Source organism: Notamacropus eugenii, chromosome 4 (assembly GCF_028372415.1).
Source record: "Notamacropus eugenii isolate mMacEug1 chromosome 4, mMacEug1.pri_v2, whole genome shotgun sequence".
In the NCBI taxonomy this organism is placed as follows: Eukaryota; Metazoa; Chordata; class Mammalia; order Diprotodontia; family Macropodidae; genus Notamacropus; species Notamacropus eugenii.
In genome coordinates, this window is record NC_092875.1 from 177,657,488 (window position 1) to 177,679,697 (window position 22,210).

At 42.3% G+C, this 22,210-nt stretch overlaps 1 protein-coding gene across 4 annotated transcripts in view; it reads left to right on the forward strand.

The window, feature by feature from the left end:
* RREB1 (ras responsive element binding protein 1) overlaps positions 1-22,210 on the forward strand; it is a 136,667-nt gene that overhangs the window by 96,390 nt on the left and 18,067 nt on the right. For all 4 annotated transcript variants that reach the window (XM_072603746.1, XM_072603749.1, XM_072603747.1 and 1 more), the window contains exons 9-10: positions 15,537-15,726; positions 16,924-19,789. In XM_072603746.1, the coding sequence (XP_072459847.1) occupies positions 15,537-15,726; positions 16,924-19,789 (3,056 nt within the window). The remainder of the gene's footprint in view (positions 1-15,536; positions 15,727-16,923; positions 19,790-22,210) is intronic.

Here is a 22,210-nt window from a genome sequence, read left to right on the forward strand (position 1 = left end):
GAGGAATAGTATTCGATTCCGAGGCTAGGGTGGGTAGGTTCTTGCTAGCCCATGGAAGATTTTTTAAACAATTGTCAGGTGGACTGCTCTTTGCTCAGAGGTATATAGTTTTGAGAAATGGGCCAGGCAACTTGAAAATCAGAAACCAAGTGAAGCAGAAAAGATGGCAAATGTTTACAAGTAGTTGTAAATTTTTATTTTATTTTCTTGGGATGTAGCTTTATGCATGTGAAAAAGTAGATGTCTCAGGGTTTTTTGGTTTGTTTCCCAGTCAGTATTCTCACAAAATTTTATTTCTGGGGATAGATTTTTAATCATAGTTCTAAAAATGAAAAGCTTTTACAAAAGTTTTTAACTCCTGTTTGCTATTGAAGCAAGATCGACTATATAGAAGCTTAGCACCATGTCAGACATTATTATCCTTAATCACAATATCATACTGCTTCTTTGTTATGAGGAAAAATAAGATAATGCCACTTACCTACTTTGGGCATCAGTTTCCATAAGGGGGCGGGGGAAGGTGGCAGGATTAGGGGGACAACAAATTTTTCCAACCATGTTGTGTGACCTATTCCCCAGTAGTGACAGGTTTGACAAAGAAAATCTTTTCCTTGTTATATTTATAGTTGTTTGTACTTAGGACCTTTTGGGGAGTCAGAGAACATGAGACTCCCCGTCCCCATGAGGTAGGAAGGTGGTTTGTAAATATTGTGATAATTCTGCCACTGGAGGATTTGAGGCACAAGGAGATACAATGCCTTAGCTTAATGTCATAGAGTGGCAAGACAAAAACAGAGCATAACACTCCTGATTCCACTTCTGTCCATTCATTCTGAAATGACTGTCTGAGCTAAAGTTAGTTCTCCTGGTGGGCGTTCTACTCTTTTGTTGCACACTTTTATTTTAGGTAGTTTTTATCAGAGGAGCTCAAGCAAAAGAGCCTCCCTTGCCTTGAAAATTGCTACCCACATCCACTTGATGTGGGTAACCTCATGGGTCAGGTAGTTGTTGAATATCAGAGAAATTGGGTGTGATTTGTTTATAAATACAGAAATATCATATCTTTTAGTGAATGAAACATTATCTTAGTTGACTGCACTCTCATTTTCTGAGTCCCTGTTTTGTAGCTAAAAAACAAACTTCATGGAAGTTAAAACTTTTTTTAAAAAAATCACTTCGTTTGTGTCCCACTGGTTTCTTTCTAGGGAAGATGTCTGTTCCTACATCTCTTTTAACCTTTAAAAATTTTTTTGACAGAACGTAAGGTACTGGAAGGTGGTAAGGAGTGCTTCATTTTTATGGATATTGAGCTGATGGGCTGGTTGAGTCTGCAGAGGCATGTGGAATAAGGGCAGAAGGAAGTGCCCAGACCAGCATGACTGCTGACATTAAACAGTGTGTATGTGTTCATGTTGGCTGACCATTCTCGATGTGCTCATGAAGTGAACCATTGGAACTATCAAAGGGGAAAATCCACTTTGTGGTTCACATCCAGAAGAGCCATAACTAAGTGTGGTAGAAATAACAATGGACTTGGGTTTGAGAGACCTGGGTATAACGAATGATAGTGAAAGGGCTTTTAGGGGTAATCTTGTCCAGTCTTTTTTTTTTTTAGCTGAAGGAACTAAGACTTCTAGTTTCAGTGACTTGCCCGTAGGCACCCAGGTGACTCTATCCCAGTCTCCATCCTCTGTCTCCTAGCCTTTCCCACCAAACCACGCTTCCTTTTAAAAGGTTGTTGTGAACACATTATAAACAGCTTTCTGATGTGAATCTTTGTGATAATCATCCCGTGGTGGAGCCAGGGACAGTGGTAGAAAGGAAAAAGAGCTCTCAAGGACAGCTGCCTTTGGCCCTGGGAAGAAAAGGGTTAGGAGCAGTCTCCAGTTCTGCATGGCTATCTGTCTGATGGTTACAGGGACAGGTGCCCTTAGCTACATTATAATGGGGCTCATTGTTTTTGAAGAGTTGACTGAAGGAGCATTGTGGCTTCTTCATGGATATGGCCCCTCCAGGCAGTCTTTCATCCTGTTGGACTCCCTGGAAGCCACACCCTGGCTTCTTCTGTCCTTGCCTAGGTGGAAGCAGGTTGGCTCCTACCCATGATGAGAGCAGGGGGAGCCTTCTTTCTGTTAGAAGCAACCTCTAGACAAGTGTTGTTAGGTAGTAGGAGTCGGCTGTATAATAGCACAGAGCAAGAGGAGTCCTTAATTACAGAACCGTCCTTTAGTTTCCCTAAGTCTCATCACTGACTGCTTTTGTTTGGCCTAATACATTTGCTTTAAGAGGGTAGCCTTAGCAGAGAGTGGGTGGCTTAGTAACCGCTAAGCAATGAACCACTTTTAGGGGTGCAGAAAGGAAATAACAAGTAGGAAGTGAGATAAGTTTAAATGGAGAATTTTAGTTGACCCGCATGGCAGTGGGAGTCCATCATCCGTAGACAATTCAAGTCTACGCAGAATGTGAGGAATGACTCAAGCCCAGCTAAGTGTGGAGCCTGTTTTTTTCTTCCTCTTTGCGTTGCACATTAGCAGCGTGTTATTACTACATAGTTTCTTGTTTTTGTATGTTATAACCAATTATATACTCTGAAAAACACTCTGGTGTTAGTGGGCCACCTGGTTACATATCATAGACAGTGCACAGGAGTGAGTGGCAATTGATTTCCAGCCCGAGAAGAAAAGGGGAGACAAATAGATGGGCCAGACAGAGGGCTCACATTTAGAATGAGAGGCTTCAATGTGCAAGTGCATGCAAAAGAGGGCACCCGCTGTGTTGGACATGGTACTTTCTGTTGGATATCAAGCATGGCTATGAGAATAGACCAGATGGTGACAGGCCAAGCATTGCTATGGTAGAAATGTCCAGAGCTAAATTCACCTGGGGAACCATTGTGTTTGCTGCTGACCTGGCTTAGGTGTCTGGGTGGTAAACAGGGAGGAGGTATGATGTCTTAAATCAGCACTAATATAGAAATCTTTTTTTCTTGTGGCTAGGAAGTGGAAGATGGAATTATGAAAAATTTGACTGTGATGTAGGACAGCTGTCCAAAGGTCTCTGTGTTGGGGTTGTTAACAGTTTATTGGTATTTAAATGTTTTATTAATTTATTAATTTGAGGGCTGTTCAGAACTTATATGCTATAGGGCTATTGGTGAACTTATTTCCTTTGTGGTTTCTTGCACCATGACCTTTAATGGAAAAAAAGTTATCTGCCAGATTCATGTGATATCTGTTCTAAGGCTTTATTTTATTTTTATGTTTTTGGATGCATCTTATTTGTCTCTGAGAGATGAAATTTTCAGACAAAAGCTTCAGTCCATCTAAGTCAGAAGGTCTTAAACTGAAGACCATGAGCTTAGAAGTTTTTCTTTGATAACTGCATTTCCACATTAATGGTTTTTATTATAATCTTATGTGTTTTATGAATTTAGAAACATTATTTTTGATCTGTGATGCATAAAATGTTAAGAACCCCTGGGCTAAGTGATAAAGGAGGAGGAGAAGGGCTTATTCAGCCTTTCCTTTCATCAGTCCCTCTCAGAAAAGGTGAGTTAGGCTAGGACTCAAGGCTGAAAAGTTGCTATATCAGAAGGTAGAGAGAAGCTATGAAGTTGAAGAACCTCAGAGAAGCCTAGATTCTCCTAAATTACAATGAAAATGAGCACTGGGGGAGCCCCAAGGTGGGATTTCCAGAAGCAGCTCCTGTAGCCAGCCAGAGATCCCATCCTTCTATTTCCCCCTCTAAATTTGCAGATTGATTGGAGTACAAAGCAAGTTAATGTGGTATTGGGAACACACACAGCCTTGTGCCCTTACTTAAAGCAAAATCCTAAAAATAGAGGAAATAGAGTGAAGAATTCTTAAGCCTCTACCATCATCTAGGGAGTGGGGCAAAGTTGGAGGTCGGATGGGCAATATAAAGAGGGAAGTGGCCAAAAAAAGCTGGGTACCTGGAAGATATTTATTTATTTTTGTCTGATGCCAGACATCCTGGGTTCTCTGTACTGGAAAGGGAGCCTTTTTCCTGGTTTCTTTTGCTACCGGAGGCGTAAGGCCTCTAACTTTGCCAGTTTCTGTGCTCATGCTTACATGAGCTCTTTGTGAAACTGGTCAGACTCTTGATGCCACTTTGAGTTGAGGTTGAAAAATCCAGCTGGGTGTTAGAACTCTGTGTGCAGCTTGGAGTGGATTCCTAGGATCCCCTGGAGGCAGGCAGCTAGGGAGTTATTGCTGTTCCATCTCTACCAGCAACTGGGAAAGAGAGATTAGTGCAGCTGTTTGATGTCTGTCCTCAGAGCTGGAGGAGGGGATAGGAGAGAGTGGGAGCTGAATGGGGGAGGGTCAGATTCTGTAAAGAGAAGAATGTCGAAAACTGGGTGGGGCTACAGAGGAGGGGAATCGTTAGCACTCCTTGTCTCTTCCTCTAGACTGGGGAAAAGATAAAATGAAACATGAAATAAATATCCTCTTAAAATCCTAATCTCTTCATTAAAAAATACCCTTAATTTCTTAAAGAAGTAATTGGAGAATGCTAAAAACTTGGTGATGTGGGGACCAGCTTGTGACTGATGGTAATGGAACAGCTGCCCTGTTCCTCTCCTCCTTGTACATCCACAGATGAGTCACTGACCAGCATCTTGGCTCTAGGGGATGTGACATCCACGATGCTAAAGAGTTAAGACTTCTCAGTAATAACTCCAATTCACCTGAATTTGGATCTAAGCCCTGTGGTGATTCATGTTAAATGACAATACTTATTTCTGTATCTAGACATTTTCTTTTGTTCCACTGTTAGTAGAGAAATGAGGCTTTTGGGAGAACTTGAAAGGACTTCCTTTTTCATTCCTTGATGTGGACATTTTGGAAAGACTAGCTTTTATTTAATATTTTACTTTTATAGGGGGACAGTTCTGCAAAAAATGGGTGCATCTGTCTGTAGTCAGCGTTTCTTGTTTTAGGAACATATGAGCTAAAGCCAGATATTTGTTGTTTGAGTTGCCATCAGTATAGAAATGCAGTTGATCTTGCATGGTTAAAGAATGTAGTGCTAGGGAGAAATGAATTTTCTAGGTAAATGAAAATTGCAATTTAAATGTCAAAAAGTTTTTAAAATATAAACAGTAGTAACTCACATTTTTTATAGTGCTGTATGACTTTGTGACCCTGTGAAAGGTAGTAAGGTACATACTATATTATTCCCATGTTACAGATGAACCAATTGAGACCCATAAAATTTTAGGTGATTTGACAGCCACACAACCAGTAAATGTAAGCCTGGACATGAACTTAGGGTTTCTCACTCCAAGACCTTTTATGCTACAATCTGTTTCTCCCCTGCCTTGAGCATACCAAAGCAAAACTTAGTTTTCTCATGGGCCGTATTCATGGGTATCCGTGACTGTACTGCACTTCTGTGCTCACAGTAGTTCAGCAGTTGCTTTGTGGCATGTTGTTTGCCCCTTCCTGTGACAGTTAAGCTTTTTGGAGTTGTCTTATTTTTATTTATCATTCCCATAGCCAACTGTCACAGATTCAGATTTGTGAAGTTGTTTTCCATACATGATTTCACTGTTATCTTTACGCTAACCCTGTGAAGTCACTACCACAGTTATGATGATTCCCATTTTACAGGTGAGGAAACTGAGGCTAAAAAAAGCTCATCTAGCTGTGCTGAGGTGAGCACTGTATTTCAACATAGGCTTTTCCTTCTTCCAGCTCCACCACTCACTCTTTTCTTCTGTGACTTGTGGTATAAGCATTTTGATAGATCAGGACCCTTGACTTCAGATCTGCTACTTTTTATGTACTGTACTCTGAAACCAGTTAATCAGGTTTCTTATTTTACATAAAATAAATGAAATACAGATTCTAAGTGTTTAGATTTTGTGACACCTTTTATCTGCCCAGATGAGATCCTCTTAGTGAGGTAAGTGAGTTAGAGATTTAAATTGTTTAAGCTGCCACGTACAAATAGAGTTTTGCATACTCTTATTTTTCATTTCTGTAATTTCCATTGCTTTCACATTCACCTTGGCACACATTTGAACAGTTGAAGACGAAAAACAGGCCCTAGGTATGGTCATTTTTGTTTCCTCTCTCTTGCCCTTCTCATAGGCACTGAAAATTTCATACAAAGGTTGGCTGTGCTGAACATTAATTAGGATGGAGGTAGGGATTGGACACATGGTTTTCATTGGCATTAGGAACTCCCTGATTGAGAAGAAAATTCCCACCAATGGGAGGGTGGTACCTTCTCTGCTATATATTGTTTCCTGGAGGCCTGAGAGAAGATGGATGATTCCTCTAGGGCCGCACAGTTAGAACATGTCAGAAATGAGACTTGAGCCTAAGTCTTTCTTGTCTCTAAGGTTGGCTCTTTATCCATTATGCCACATGATTGGAAATATGTAAAAATATATAAACATAATCATAATATACATAAATATGTTATGTATAAATACATAAAGAGAATAGTGGAAGGAGAAGATTTCTGGAGGAACCTGAGATGAGTGTGCCAGGGCTACAAACATGTTATAGCATAGAAATTATTTAGGATTTGTGATTTATAAAAGCATTTTAGTGATTACATTGATTGCTTCAATGTTACTTTGTGATGAGACCGAATTCTTCCTGAATCTAATTAGTATCATAGGATCGTAGATTGAGAGCTTGAAGGGATCTTGGACATCTTCTTATCCAGTCCCCCTCAATATACAGGTGAAGAAGCTTGAGTCCCAGAGAGGTCACCCAGTGACTGAGGTCCCATTCTAAGTCAGGCCCATCCTGCTGCCCATTCATCTACCCTTCCTTTCTCCTGCCCCACATCATGTTTCTCACTGCACATCAGCACTCTTTGTTTTCATGCAGACATGTTGCATGTAGAAAAGACCAGAGATTTCACTTCTTTCTGCATGGGTAAGAGGGATTTCAGTCAAGGCAGCAGATAAAGTGGAAGGTTGACCAAGTCTCCCACCTATCTGTTCTTCCAAGGCTGCAGTACAGTACACCTGCATGCTGTTTTCTGTAAGAAACAGGTCAGAAAGTTTCTCTCAGTCAAGCACAGTAGAATAAGAAGCTTACGACTTTAAGTAAATTTTAAGTGAATTTAAAGTAAATCTTTAAGTGAATTTATTGGTAACTTAGAATGTCAGCAGATGGAGGTTACTGGTTATCCTCTGTGTGTATTAGGAGACCTTGAGGATGGCTAAAGGATGACTTGGTTCTCAGTGAGAGGTTTGCCCGCCGGTTCCACACTTCCTCTGCCTCCTCGTGGCCAGTGTCACGAATATGAGTGACTGGCTGAGATTATTCATGTCTGCGACCCTACAGGAAAGGCACTCTTCAGTTTGACTTTAACGGCCTGTTCTTAAACTCTGGCCATAAACAAAAGGGTCACAGTCAAGAGGCCATTGTTCTGAAATCTCCTGTCATTGTAGAGTATATATTTCGTTTGGTGGGTAGAAAAAAATAAAAGATCTCATGAATGTAGTTTGTTGTTTGTATTTGTTTGTTTTTGGAGGCAAGGGTCAGCTATCAGTTAATTATTTGGACAGCTGTCAGTTAATTAATTATTAATTAATTTGAACTCAGGTCCTCCTGACTCCAGAGTTTGTTCTCTATCCATTGCATCACCTAGGAGCCTCTGTGAATGAAAAGTTTCACAACCGAGATTGTACCATCATTATGGACCTTGTGGAAAACTTGTAAGCAGATGCACCAGGACTATTTGACTAGTTGGTGTTCAGTGGGGTAGGGGGAAGGGGAATCATTTATCAATTGTCTCTTGGGTCCTTTATAAAAGTCATCTCATTGGATTCCTACAGGAACCCTGGGAGATAAGCTATTAAATGAGGCACACAGATACAGCAAGTATTTCAGGCTCATTTTGAACTCAGGTCCCTGACTTCAGGCCCAGCCCTTCAATCCACTGTGGCATCTATCTGTCTTAAGAACAATGGATTTGGAGTCAGTTTTACTGCCTTTAAACTACCTTGGCCAAGTTACTTAAACCTCTCTGAGTCATTTGTAAAATGAGGATTTGAGGCTGGATGATCTCATAGGTCCCTCCCAACTCTAGATCTAGACTCCTATGGTTCTTGACTTCATATCCACAACATAGAAATAGCAAACCCAGCCAATTGTCTCAAAGCCCACAGAATTCTCTTCTCCACTGCTAAGACTCCCCTTTCACTTTGTGACTGCAGATTCCCTTGATTCTACTTCTTTCCCAAGGAGAGGTGTGATTGATAGGCTGCTTGGGGGTGGAGAGGGGAGGGAGATCCGTGGAAGCATCTTTCCCCACCTCCCCAGCCACACACCCCTAGCTCATGTGAGGAGATGCCCAAAATAATACAAACTTGAATTTCCCTGCGAAACGAGACTACTTGAGTCTCCTAAATTCAGAGCTGAAAGGACTTGAGAGAACAGTTTAGTCTAATCCCCTAATTTTATCACTAAAGAAACTGAGGCTGCTGGAATCACATACTTTGCTAGAGGTTGTAAATATGCATAGTCCCGTCATTTGGATTTAGTATGATTTTGTCTTTCCAACTGAGGGAAAGTGTCAGAATGAGCCTTTTAAACCTACTGCCCATGTTTCTAGCAGTCAGAACCTTCTCAATCTTCTTTCCTCTTTTTTGGACCTGCATCAGGGACAGGAAAGTAAAATGAGAGATTGCTTTCCTGCAGTGGACCGGGGAAATGGAGACCCCAAGACACCAGCATCATCTCTCCCCACTCTAATCTATCCTCTGTGCAGCCACCGAAATGATTTTTTTTCCTAAATGCAGGCCCAACTTGTGTCACCCCCTCCAATTAACTCTAGCCATCAACTCTGGCCTCTTTACTGTTGTACTAACAAGAGACTCCTATCCCTTAGCTCTGGGCATTTGCTCTGCTTATCTTCCATGACGGGAATGCCCTGGCTTCCCTTTTCTAGGGCCTTCCCTCTGTTAATTATTTCTTACTTACCCTGCATATGATTTCTACGTCCATTCTTTGCATGTTGTCTCCTCCCTTAGATGGTGAGCTGCTTGAGGGCAGGGGCTATCTGTTTGCATCCCCAGTGCTTTGCATAGTATTGGTACCATAGTAGGTGCTTAGTAAATGTTTATTTACTGACTTATCCTAGTTTCAAGCCACTGGAAGCACTGAGGACAATTTTGAGAGTCTAGGAAGAAGACATGGTGGGGTAGGGCTCCAAACAAGGGACCCCTGGAGGTTGGTTGCACTAAGTTGGAGGCTCATTCCGCTCCCTCCCAGCACCCTAACTTCCCCTTGGAACCGTTGCATCCAGGCTATCGTTCCTTTGGTGATTTTGAGCTGCTCTCAGATTTCTGCCCACTGCGTGCCTGGGGTTTAGGGAAAGGAGCTTTTCTGTCATCGTCCCTAGAAGCGTTACAGAGGTGGTGGAAAGCTTGTGTCAGTACGTGTCTGTGCTCCAGTGACCTTGTGGTGTAATAGACTTTTGCTAGGATAGATCTGGCAACTGAGTTACCATCTTTAAAATTGTTTTTGTGAGGAAATGCTTTCCGATTTTTAGAATTCAACCAACTCTTTTAACAGACTGGGGGACACCTGTAGGTAGAGCAATCCTTAGCTGTTTTGTTTTACACACTTAAGTTTTGTTTAGTCCTGCCTGACTCTCCTGACCCCATATGAGGCTTTCTTGACAAAAATATGGAGGTAGTTCGCCATTTCCTTGCCAATACTGTGAAGAGACTTGCCCAGGGTCTCACAGCTAGTAAGTGTCGGAGGTCAGATTTGAATTCAGGCCTTCCTAACTCTGGGCCCGACATTTTATCCACTGCGCCACCTAGTTGCCTAATAGCTTAAGAGATTAGATAGGGCTTCTGTGGGAATGAAATAGGTGATGAGAAGCCTTAGGATAGTCATCCCATTTTTTTTGTTAAAATAAGCAGTGATTTCACCTTTTAAGTCATCTTTTGTCCTGGGCTCCACAGAGCGAGGCTTCTTTTGTTTTTCTCTGTGAGGTAAACTTTTTGCCATGAGATAAAATATTTTGGTCTGAAAAAACTTGTTGGAAAAGGGAATTTTAACACATTTATTTAACCTTCTCTTTTTCTCTTTCTCTCTGTATCCCTCTCTTGTACACACATGACTGCTACTATTGGTTTTTACTTAGAAAAATTATTTTGTATCAGTTCTTCAAAAGATGATCACCTCTACTCCCAGGAAACAAAAAAGCAGGCTCTCCCCAGGCACCAAATCAGTCTTTTTCCTTGTGGCCCATTGTCAAAATCCATTGCGAATGAAATGGTCCTGCAGTCCTTTTCTGGGTACCTTCTTGTAAAGTCCTGTCTCCTATTACTGCTTCTTCCATTACCCAGTGTGTAGATAGTATATACATTCCTAATAGTTCTGTTAAACATAAATTCTTGCTGAATTGTAGATATTTTAGTTCCTAGAGATGTTAGGATGAAGTTGTTCTGGCCCAGTGCTTTCAGTATGGTTAACAGTTTAAAGTCCTGATGAAGACTGACAAGTCCAAGTGAGGTTTGCAAATCCTCTGAGAACCGTGAGCCTGCAGCATGCTCTGTATCCTTCAGCATCACAATCAGCTTTACAATGACCTCCATTGTCCTTGGAGAGCTGCTTAGACACAAGGTTCCAGCCAGTTCTGCCCCAAGGCCTTGGGGGTGGCTTGCTGGAGTGCTGAGTAGCTTTCGAATTGATAAAGACTCTATGAGTGTTTCTGGGGTGATTGTTTTAATACATTACTTTTATTTAAGTTCTATCAACAGGTATTGAGTGGGAAATGAGATTTAGTGAAAAGGTGTTTCTTTTAGTATTTATTTCCTCCCCTTCTAGATATATTCTTTTTAGTTTTTACTTAGGATTTTTGAAATAACCCTCTTTGCCAGAGTTTGCTGGTCAGACAAGGCTATTCTTACTGCTGCCGCTGTTTTTGAAGGGGAGCCAGATGTGCTCTTAGAGCATTCATATCAGCGATCCTGAGCTCCTTGCTGGCTTCCTTCTCAGTTGAAATCGCACCTTCAAAATGCTGGAAGTGTATTGGGCCTGGAATTAGGACCAGATTCCAACTCCAGCATCAGGCATTTACTAATTGAGTGACCCTGGGAAAGTTACTTAATCTCCGCCTCAGTTTCCTCTTCTGTAAAATGGGTATAATAATAGCATCTCACTCTCAGTTGTTGCGAGGATCAAATGAGAGGATGTTTGTGAAGCATTTAGCTTAGTTCTTGACACCTAGTAGACACTTGATAAAGCTTATCCCCTTCCCAACCTCCTTAATGTAAATCCTCTCCGTGTCTTGTCTGTACATTCTTGTTGACCTGTTCTCTTCCATTAACGACTGAACATGAGAGCAGGTCTGTCTTTCGCCTTTCTTTGTGACCTCAGCACAGCACCTGGCACATCACACATGCTTAAATGCCTATTGATCAACGGGGCCTATTTCACTCCTTGGAATCCCTCTTATACTTTAGTCTACAATGCACACCTGACTTTTTGTGACTCGTGGTCTCCCCAAAACCAGGCGGGATGACAGCAGACACACATTAGTATTACCAGGCCAATCTCTGAAGCATTTCCAATTTGGTGTAGGGCTTGTCTGAGCTCCTAAGCCATTATTAACGCGTACTTTTTAAGAATTCAGGATTTCTTCTTGACCAGAAGATTTAAAGGATACAGAAAAACAGTGGTTGGTGTTAATGGTGTACCCAAAGCTGATTGAGCTCAAACTTTCCACTATATAGTATCTGCCTTCTTTTAAATATACTAAAGTCATTATGTGACCCTTTTTCAGGTGAGGAAATAGGCCGGCAGAGGTGACCCTACCTTGTTCAGGGTTGCACAGCCATTAAAAATTTTGTCAGAGGCTGGATTTGGTCTCACATCTTAAATAATTTGTCCTTTTCCTTTTTCTTCAGTCTCTTTTAAGTATAGGGGGGTCAGCAGACTATGGCCTGAAGGCCAAATCTGGCCCTCTATTTTTGTATGGTCCAAGAACTGAGGATGGTTTTCAGATTTTTTCAGAAATGTATTTTGCTGGCCTCTATGGGGGTGGGAGGGAGAGAAAAGTAGGTCCAAATTGCTTTGCAGAAGGACCTGACCATTTCGTGGCTCCACTAGCAGTACATTAATGAATCTGTAGCTACTGTGACAGTTGTCATTTTCCTGTTTGTCATCTTGGCCAATCTGATGCAGTGGAGTGAAACCACAGATTTGCTTTCATTTGCGTACCATTGCATATTATTTGCAAATCATTAGTGATATAACCTTCTCTCCCTACCCCCATATGATTGGTTAACAACTTTATTTTCAAAACTGCCTCTTTATTTCCTCTGACCAAAATTTATCTGGTATGTTTATAAACCATGTAAAGTCTCATGTTTTAAGTGAGTGTATTTATTTTGAGTAGAGGAGCAGAGAGTCTAGGAAGGATCTGAAGTTCAGCAGAAGTGCTTGAAGGTGATTCTGCTGGGCCTTAGCTTGTCTGAGATATCCCAGGCAGGAGAGAAAGAATATCTGCCCTTGTAAGCAGACACAGGTACTTAACAAAAAGATGGCACGCTGGTCCTTTTCCCTTTTTCTCCCCTTGAAAGTGTGTCTAACAACCTCTGGGCCTCAGTTTTAACTAATTATTAAAGTGAGGGGGTTTAATTAAAAATTTTTAGCCTTTTTTAGATCTTAAGTCTTCTTCAATTTTAAATTATGCTTCAAGGTTCAATCGCCTTTCCAAGGCCTTGTGACTGAGTTACAAAGCTGCAATTAGAATTCAAATTTTTTGGTTGCAAATCTAGAGCTCTTTCAACACTCCCTTCCATGGGAATGTATTCTGTGAAGAAATGTCCTAAAATCTGCACGTTTTAGTTTAGTACGCTACCAGTCCTCCTCAAACAGAGGTTCTTTCTGAATCTTTATGATCTCAACAGATACTTTGACTCTAGGCAGTTTGAAATTACTTAATATCACCTATTGCTTCAGATAACAAAGGACAGTGGTCAGAATCCCTTTGCAAATGTGGTAGAAAGAAACCACAGAAATGAGCTTATTGTTACATAGAGGGAGGGAGGTCCTCCTGCCTGTGTAAGCCCAGGTCCCACTTTTTTTTTTTATTGCTAATAATAATGGCAGCCATAACAGTAGTAGTAATCGCTGTCTTTTATAAAGCTGTATGAGGTTTGTGTAAAAATATTACATTTACCTTATCTCCTTTTAGCCTCACAATAAAGCTGTCAAATCTCCAGGACAGTTTTATTAGCTTGATTTTACAGAGGATGGTAACTAAGAATCGTGGCATGTGGTCAGATCAGCCATACAAGTAGGATGAGATGATGTGTGAACTCAGGTCTTCCCTGCCTCCCAAGGCATTATACCATGACACTATGCTGCCTTTCCAGCATTCGACAGATTCTTTGACAACCCTGAAGTTCTTTTATATTTTTGGACATTTGGGTCCTCCTTTGTTCTTGATTCCTTTGGGATATGACCTAATACTGATCAGGTTCAGTCAGCGTATATGCACATTTAATAGATTTGGAGGAATAGTTCTAAATTGCTTTCCAGAATGGCTGGACCAGTGCACAACTCTACCCACTTATTTTCCCACACTGCCTTCAGCATTTGCCATTTTCCTCTTTTTTCAACCTTGCCAGTCATATGGAGATTAATTTAAGGAATAAAATATATGTAATTTGTGTAAAAAGTTATAGTAATTTTTAAAAACTTAAGCTATTCTGATTTATTTGTATTTAATATTTGCCATAAGATTATACATGAGGAGTGACAATCCAAGCAAAATCTCTTCCACCTCAAATTACGTCTTAAATGGCTTGTGGGTTCCTGTTATTCTAAATGGAATTAGATACTGACAAAACAATGAGGATAAGATAAAAATTGCAGAAGGAGCACAGATTAATGTTCAAGAGAATAATATTCTGTCTTGTCTTACTCCGTAGTGAGAAGAGGAATAGTTAACGCCAACTAGAGATATTTCTCTCAGCAATAAGATGAAAATGAGTTCTTCTGCTTTTTTCAGTATTTTGTTGCCTATTTCCATGGGCGGGGGATTTAAAAGCAAAAACACGAGGTTTTCCATAGCAATGCAGGGGCTGTCTTGAGAAGCAGCAGTAGAATACAAAGAACATTTTTGCATGTCAGGCATCATTCTTTCTCTTTTGCCTAGCCAGTGTCACATGGGGAGTAACAGTAGATTGATGCAAACCCATCACTACTTCTTGGAAAAAAGCAATTTTCAAAGTATGCGTTCTATTGATGTTGGCTGCATAGGTTCATCTTCTCATATACAACATTTGGAGAGTAGAACTCTTTCCATAGGATTGGAGACTTCTTCAGTTCTATGAGCGCCATAGTTCTTTTGATAAGCGTTTCAGTACGTTGTACATAAGCAACTGTGGTGAATATAAGCGGTGGAAGGTATATATAAACAACTCTCTTCAGCACAGGACTGTAATACATGACAGATTTGACTTAAATGTTGCCAGAGAAGCAAATACATTTTGTATTGGCAAAATGCAAAAACGATAGGCTCCATTTGCATATGTTTTCATTTTTTTAATCATTCTCTATACCTGGAAGTAGTTTTGAGAAAATCCCACAAGTGGGCAGGGACATAAAAATAAGATTTTCCCCAATTTAATACATTCAATTCCACAGGTTTTTATTGAGTACCTGTTGACTGATACAGTGTGCTAGACACTATGGATGATAATGAAGATGAATGAAGCATGATTGATAAACTTAAGGAGTTTACAGTTTGTTAGGAGAGATTAACTTAGTGATGGACACAAATAATTTATCGTATGTGGTCAGACATGACATGCCTAGCAAGCATTATGGGAATTAGAGCAGGGAGAAAGCCATTTTTGCTGAGGGGAGAGGGAAGAGCAACCTTCTTGGAGGAGGTGGCATTAAACTGAATCTTAGAAGCTGGACAGTGTTAAATTAGGTAGTAAAGTGAAGGCATTCTATATCGACGGAATCTGATTACATTATTGTAACTTTATTTAATGCATTAGCATTATGGTTTGTTATCACTTGCTTCCAGGTCATTTGGAGAATGATTCTAAGTCTTCTTTACGTGTGAGATGTCACTGGTGTTAATTTGATTGCTTTGATCTTTGAATTGATGTGTGTCTTCTTCAGCGTTAACATTTATAGAGAGAGTTAGAAGATGCATAAAATTATCCATGTACATTTTGCGGTTCAGTGAGGACAGGTTAAGAAATGTGGCAGGGCATTTAGATCCTCACCTGCCTTTCTGATGTCTGCCACCCATTGGCATGCACATCATGGTGTATTTTTGCAGTTCTTGCAGTTTTAAGGTATAGAAGTTGTTGGTGTAAAGTTGTGATGAACCAGACGAGTGCGCAGCGGTACTATATGTTCCTACATTATCTTTCTTTTTGTGAAATTCTAAAAAACCCAAAAGTACATAAAACAAGGTTCTCAGGTTTCTATGAATGCGTATGTGTAACTTGAAAACAGTGACTGGAAAGCCTTCTAATATGTTTCCTCTTTTGTCTCCAGGTGTGATATTTGCTGTATTACCTTCCGCACACATCGGGGATTGCTGCGTCATAATGCAGTTATCCACAAACAGTTTCCAAGAGACCCAACAGGAAAGCCTTTTATTCAGAACAATCCTTCAATTCCTGCTGGCTTCCATGATTTAGGATTCACTGACTTCTCTTGTAGGAAATTTCCTCGCATTTCTCAGGTATTTTGCCTTAATAATTATAATTTTGCCTTAAGAAATAGAAGTTCAGTTATTTAAACTTAATTTCCATCTTGGCTTTTGTTCATTTGGAAGCTTTTTTCTGAGAAAACAAACGTTGTGTGGTTTGTTTAGAGACTTTTTTTTTAGACAAGTTCTAATTTTTATTGCTCCTGAAAATATTTTTGCAGGTTTATGAAAATCAGAACTTAATGTAAATGAAATATAATGTGTTTTTTTTCCCCTCAAACGCCTACTCTCTCTTAAGTGGTTATAGTTTTAAAACAGTGCCTCTCAATTGAAGCTAAAAGCCATCCTCCCTCTCTGGCTTTTTTCTTATCCTTCTATTGCAGTGGTTCTTAACCTGGGTTTGTTGTTCTTTTTTACTCTTTTGATAATTATTTCAATATAGTTGGTTTCTTTTGTAATCTTGCATGTTTTATTTTATGCATCTGAAAACATTTTTTTCTCAGAAGGGCTACAGAGGTGTCACCAGATTTCCAAAATTATTAGAGAGGTTTTCATGGCTAAGCTGTGCCACATACTATCTAAATTTTAAATTGGCTTAGTGCTCTGCCAATCACACTATCAAATGTAGAGGGCTAACTAAAATAATAAGAGAGAAATTTATTTGCAAAAACACTTTTAAAAAGGTCAATTAGAAAACTCACAGAGGCTTTAGACATCACCTATTCCAACCTGCTCATTTTCCAGGTTGAACAAATTGAGGCAAAAAGGATTAAGTCATTTGCCCACGCTTTGCCAGTGGGCTGATCATATATCACAGGCAGGAAACCCTGTCTCACCCCAGTACTCAGTATATCAGGAAGTTCAGTGCAGGGGGTAAGAATATAAAAGGTCTCTCCTTATTAGTAGAATCATAAATTCAGAGCTAAAAAGGGATCTTAAAGATTATTGAGTTCAGTCCCTTCATTTAATAGATGAGAAAGTTGAAACCCAGAGGCTGGCCACAGTCACAGGTAGTACTGAGCACTAGCCAGGTTTTTAGCCCGAGTTCTCTGACTACACATGCCAAGGATTAAGAAGCTTTCTAAAGTCTAAAAATGTGCATGCTTTAAAAATACATCTGGATTGGAGCTAAAACTCATCCTTCCCTCCTCCCGTTCTTGGCCTACTTAGTTTTGATTCATTTTAGTTTTGTCCTCCCAACTGTGATTTGTTTTTCCATGCTTCTTACAGGTGTGGTGTGAAACAAATTTGCGAAGATGCCTCAGTGAATTTCATCGTTTCATTTGTGAGACCTGCAATAAGGCCTTCCCCATGCTTTCTGCACTTCAACTACACACGCAAACCCACATAGTAGGAGATCAGGGGAGCGAAAAGCAGAGAGTACAGTCAAAGCCCTGGACTGATGAGAGCCTTGATCAGAAAGCCTTCATGGCAGCCCTGGGCCTCCAGTGCACCAAAGACCTCCAGCCTGTTGCCCAGGAGGAGCCCGTGCTAGATGACAACCAAGCAATACAGCTCGAAACCCTGAAGAGCGGCCTACCTCAGGAGCCTGGCAGCACCGGCTTGCTCACTTTGTCCCCTCTTGCTGCAGCTTCCCTGGGGGGTTCTCTCACTGTCCTCCCTCCAACCAAGGAAAACATGAAGCATCTCTCCCTGCAGCCCTTCCAGAAGGGATTCATCATCCAGCCTGACAGTAGTATTGTTGTCAAACCCATTTCCAGTGAGTCCGCCATCGAGCTGGCTGATATCCAGCAAATCCTGAAGATGGCGTCCTCAGTTCCTCCCCAGATTAGTCTTCCGCCTCTCTCGAAGGCCCCTGCTGCCCCCATGCAGTCTATTTTCAAACACATGCCCCCACTGAAGCCAAAGCCCCTGGTCACTCCTCGGACAGTTGTTGCCACCTCTACACCCCCACCCCTGATCAGTGCCCAGCAGGCCTCTCCAGTCTGTATCAGCCCCAGCCTTCCCCCTCCGCCATTGAGGCTGATCAAAAACTCGGTGGAAGCGGCCTCCAACTCCCACCTGCTGCAGTCCAAGTCCGGGGCCAAGCTGAGTCCATCTTCACAGCTCTTCCTACAGCCTCGAGGAGAGGCATCAGGTCAGCCAGAGATGAAGACTCAGCTGGAGCAGGACAGCATCATTGAGGCCCTGCTGCCTTTGAACATGGAGGCCAAGATCAAGCAGGAAGTAACTGAGGGGGAGCTCAAGGCCATCATTGCTGGAGCAGCCAGCAAGAAGACACAAGCCATGCGCAAGGTCCTTTACCCCTGTCGCTTCTGCGACCAAGTGTTTGCCTTCTCTGGGGTCTTACGTGCCCATGTCCGCTCCCACCTGGGCATCTCCCCTTATCAGTGTAACATCTGCGACTATATCGCTGCTGATAAAGCGGCCCTCATCCGGCATCTGCGCACCCACAGTGGAGAGAGGCCTTACATCTGTAAGATCTGTCATTATCCCTTCACCGTGAAGGCCAATTGTGAGCGTCACTTGAGGAAAAAGCACCTCAAAGCCACCCGGAAGGATATTGAGAAGAACATCGAGTACGTTTCCAGCAATGCCGCTGAGATGGTTGATGCCTTCTGCTCCCCGGACACGGTGTGCCGCCTCTGTGGTGAGGACCTGAAGCACTACCGGGCCTTGCGCATCCACATGAGAACCCACAGTGGAGGGACAGCGGGCTGCCAGAAGGGGCGGAAGCCCTTTGAGTGCAAGGAATGTGGTACTGCCTTCTCTACCAAGCGAAATTGTGTGCACCATATCCTCAAACAGCATCTTCATGTGCAGGAGCGAGAGATCGAGAACTATGTCCTTGCAGTGGACTGTGGTGGGGGTCCCCGGGAAGCCCAGGCCCCAGAGACCTCAATGCTACTCGAGGATGGTGGCTGTGGTACCTATGGTGATCGAAAGCCCCTTACTGCCTTCTTGGAGCCCCAGAATGGATTCCTTCGAGGGGCTACTCAGCAGTCCCTGCCTCCCCACATCTCCATCAAGCTGGAACCTGCAAGCAACTTCTCGATGGACTTCAATGAGCCTCTTGACTTCTCACAGAAAGGAAAGGGCTTGGCCTTGGTCCAAGTGAAGCAAGAGAACCCCTCTTTCCTTGGTTCCTCTCCTTATGACTGTTCCATGGAACCCATTGATCTATCCATCCCCAAGAGCCTTCGGCGGGATAAGGATACAACAGTGCCAGGTGAAGCCAAAAAGCAGGAGCCAGGACCCAGCTGTAGTGACCAGCTCTATGCCTGTCCACCACCTTGCCCCACCCTGCCTGTGACTTTTGGAGCCAATGGGAGTTTGGAGAAGCCAGCTGTGACAACAGCAGCGACTGCCACTGCCACCACCAATCTTCCACATCCTGCCCAGCCCCTTCAGGCCCCCCTCCATCTTGCTGTCCCAATCATCTCCCCAGCCCTTCTCAGCAATTCAGCCCTGCTACGCCCTCTCCGACCCAAGCCACCCCCACTCTTGCCAAAGCCCCCTGTGACAAAGGAGCTGCCACCTCTGGCTTCCATTGCCCAGATAATCTCATCCGTGTCATCAGCCCCTGCCTTGTTGAAAACTGAGGTGTCAGATCCCACACCCAAGACCACCAATAATCCTATGGTCCCTGAGAAGCTAGGAGGCACAAAGCAGAAGGCTGCAGCCATTTCCATCACAGGCAGCCCCAAAGAGTCCAGTGACCCGTCTCTCCAGGCTACCAGTCCTGGTGCCACCTCTTCCATGGAACAGGGGTCAGCTAGTCTGTCAAAGAAGAGGGGTCGAAAGAGAGGGACCAAGAACCGGCCTAAGACAAGCAGTGGCAGTGTGGATCTGGAGTCCAGTGGAGAATTTGCCAGCATTGAGAAGATGTTGGCCACCACAGATACCAACAAGTTTAGTCCATTCCTCCAATCTGCTGAAGATGATGTCAAAGAGGAATCCATGCCTACTGACCAGAATGGGCCTAGTGATGATGAGCAGGATGGTTCTGATGACAAGCTCCTAAGGGGGAAGCGGAATTCGTACTCTACCTGCCTGCAAAAAATCAGCTGTCCCTACTGTCCCCGAGTGTTTCCATGGGCCAGTTCCCTCCAGCGACACATGCTTACACACACTGGTAAGAGCGTTCTATCTATTTGTCCATCTGTTTTCCTCAGCCCAACCCTGAGCCACTGAAGGATAGTATCTTGAAATTTTAAGAGGAGCCGAGGCAAACATTCTCCATAAATACCTCTCTTTCCCTATAAGGGAAGCTTTGGGCAATATTGGAGCATGCCCCTGTGACTCCTCTTCCCCCTTTTCCAAATCCTCACCTCTTTTCTCTCCTACGTCCTAAAGAGCCAGGCATTTGCCTGACAATTCATCCTATTTTCCACAAGATTGTTTTCAGACTGTGACCACTTTTCTTCCCTTAGGTCCAACACCTTCCAGTTCTGTTCTTGCTGATGTGAAATGCCAAATTCTTATCAAAGTATAGGAAGGTGAAAGTAATTGCACACTAATCTGCAATATCTCCTTTCTGATTTGCCTGAATTCCTCGCTTGAGAATTTATTGATGTTAATTGCTTGAGTTAAACAAGGAGAATCAGGTTGAAAGGAGACTTTGTAGTAAGGTATTGAAGCATGATTAACTCTGTACATTATATGAGACACTGTATCCGAGAGTCCTTTACCAGGTTTTGAGCAGGGAGTTGAGCTTTCTTTTTCCCCTTGCTATCCTTTAGTTGTCTTGTAAATGTATTGCTAGATTTTGTTTTGACACCTCAGATTCTCCCAAGAAAAGAATTTGATGATTATTAATAGAAAGGAGAGTTGTGATCTTTAGCTTTGACAGGAAGATATGAACGGCCGACTACTGCATTTTACCCGTTTTGTTGCCTCTCCATGTTGACTTTATTCAGATTGTTGCCGTCGTTGTTTTTGTCCTTTTCTCTCTTCCTTCAAATCTTCACATGTTCCTCTGGATTTCTTTTATCCATCATTTTCATTATGACTCAGAATTCTTTTGTTTTACATTTATGTGCCATAGCTTGTTACTAATGAGAAATTCCTACTGGGCCATGGTTAATCTTCCAAATACCAAGAAAGAGTGAAGCTTCTTGATCCATAAAAAGTACCTTGAGTGTCACTTGAAAGAAAGAAAGCAACCAGGGGAGTAAGACTAAAACAGCTTCCTGCAGTGTGGAGTAAAAAGAAAATTCATTTCCCAGTGTTATTTGGAAGAACTTTGGGAAGTATATTTCAGGCTGTTCTTGTTCTTGTTACTTTAGTTCTTCTTAGAAGACCTTAAAAATAAAAAAGTAAACTTGAGGCGCATCTAGAATCCATAATTCAGCTCTGAGTTGTTGTCCCAGGAGGGGGCAGGGGGTCCCTGCCTTTGAGACAATTCAAAGTCTCGGGAGTCCTAGGGTAGAATGAGTGATTGCAGAATGTATGGGGAAACAGCAGTGGCTTGGGGTTAGAGGTGAGTCCACACCCTTGTTGCTATTGAGAAAAGGCTTATTAAGGAGGCATTTGTCTTGGAAGGGGAGAAGGGACTTCAGTGGAGAGAGAATATGAGAAAAGATAGTAGAATGAACATGATAGGGAAGTCTGAAGGATGGCTATCAGAGAAAGGGAAGAGGTGAAGCAGATGGAGCAAATGATAAAGCCGGAGGGGCTGGGTAGAGAGGGCAGCAATTTGGGAGTGGAGTAGACTTAGCACGATAGTCGTATATGGCTGAGGTGATATCAGTAATAGAAGAGCACTGGGGTGTTGCAGAAAGGACATGTAGACCTAGGTTGCAGTCTCAGCAGCACCACATGTACCTGCTACCTTCCACAAGTTATTCGATCTTCCCAAACCTCACTTTTCCTTACTCATAAAAGAGGAGCCAGTATACACCAACTTCCCCACCTCATAGGACCAACTAACTAAAGCGATCTAGGATCGTGCGGAGGGATAGAGCTTTGCCTGAACATTAAAGATGGACACACTAGGGGTTAAGAGATAGAGGAGGTTGCATTAGGAGGGGCCAGGGACTAAAGCTCCGCAGTGCTGTGGACAGTGGCCCTGTTGCCACTCGAATGGAAATATTTTCCGTCTAATCATATTCTGTTCTTGGAATTTATACCAACCATTCATTGGCATTTTTCTGTCTTTGTTGGATTGAAGAGCTGCAGATCTGGGCAACAAGGAGACAGTAGGAGAACCTGTCAGTATAGCGCTCTCTGGTGGGAATACGTGGTACTTAAAAGTTTCCTGGTTCATCATGAAATGAAGGTTTCTGCTGAATTTGGGTTATTATTAACTTTCCATTCGAAGGAATTTATCTGACAGTACAATAATAGTTCCGTCGAAGAGTGAAATTTAGGCATGATAAGGTAAGAAGTATTAAATGCTATATGATACGTACTGCATTCTCACTCTGTAGCAATTTTGTATGACAGTCTCCTTATCACTTGTACAGTTTATTGAGAAGTAGGTCTTTCAGAGAAGCATGTTTCCACATTTCACAAGGCAGATTGCTGCACTGGTCTGACTATTTAACTCAGTTTC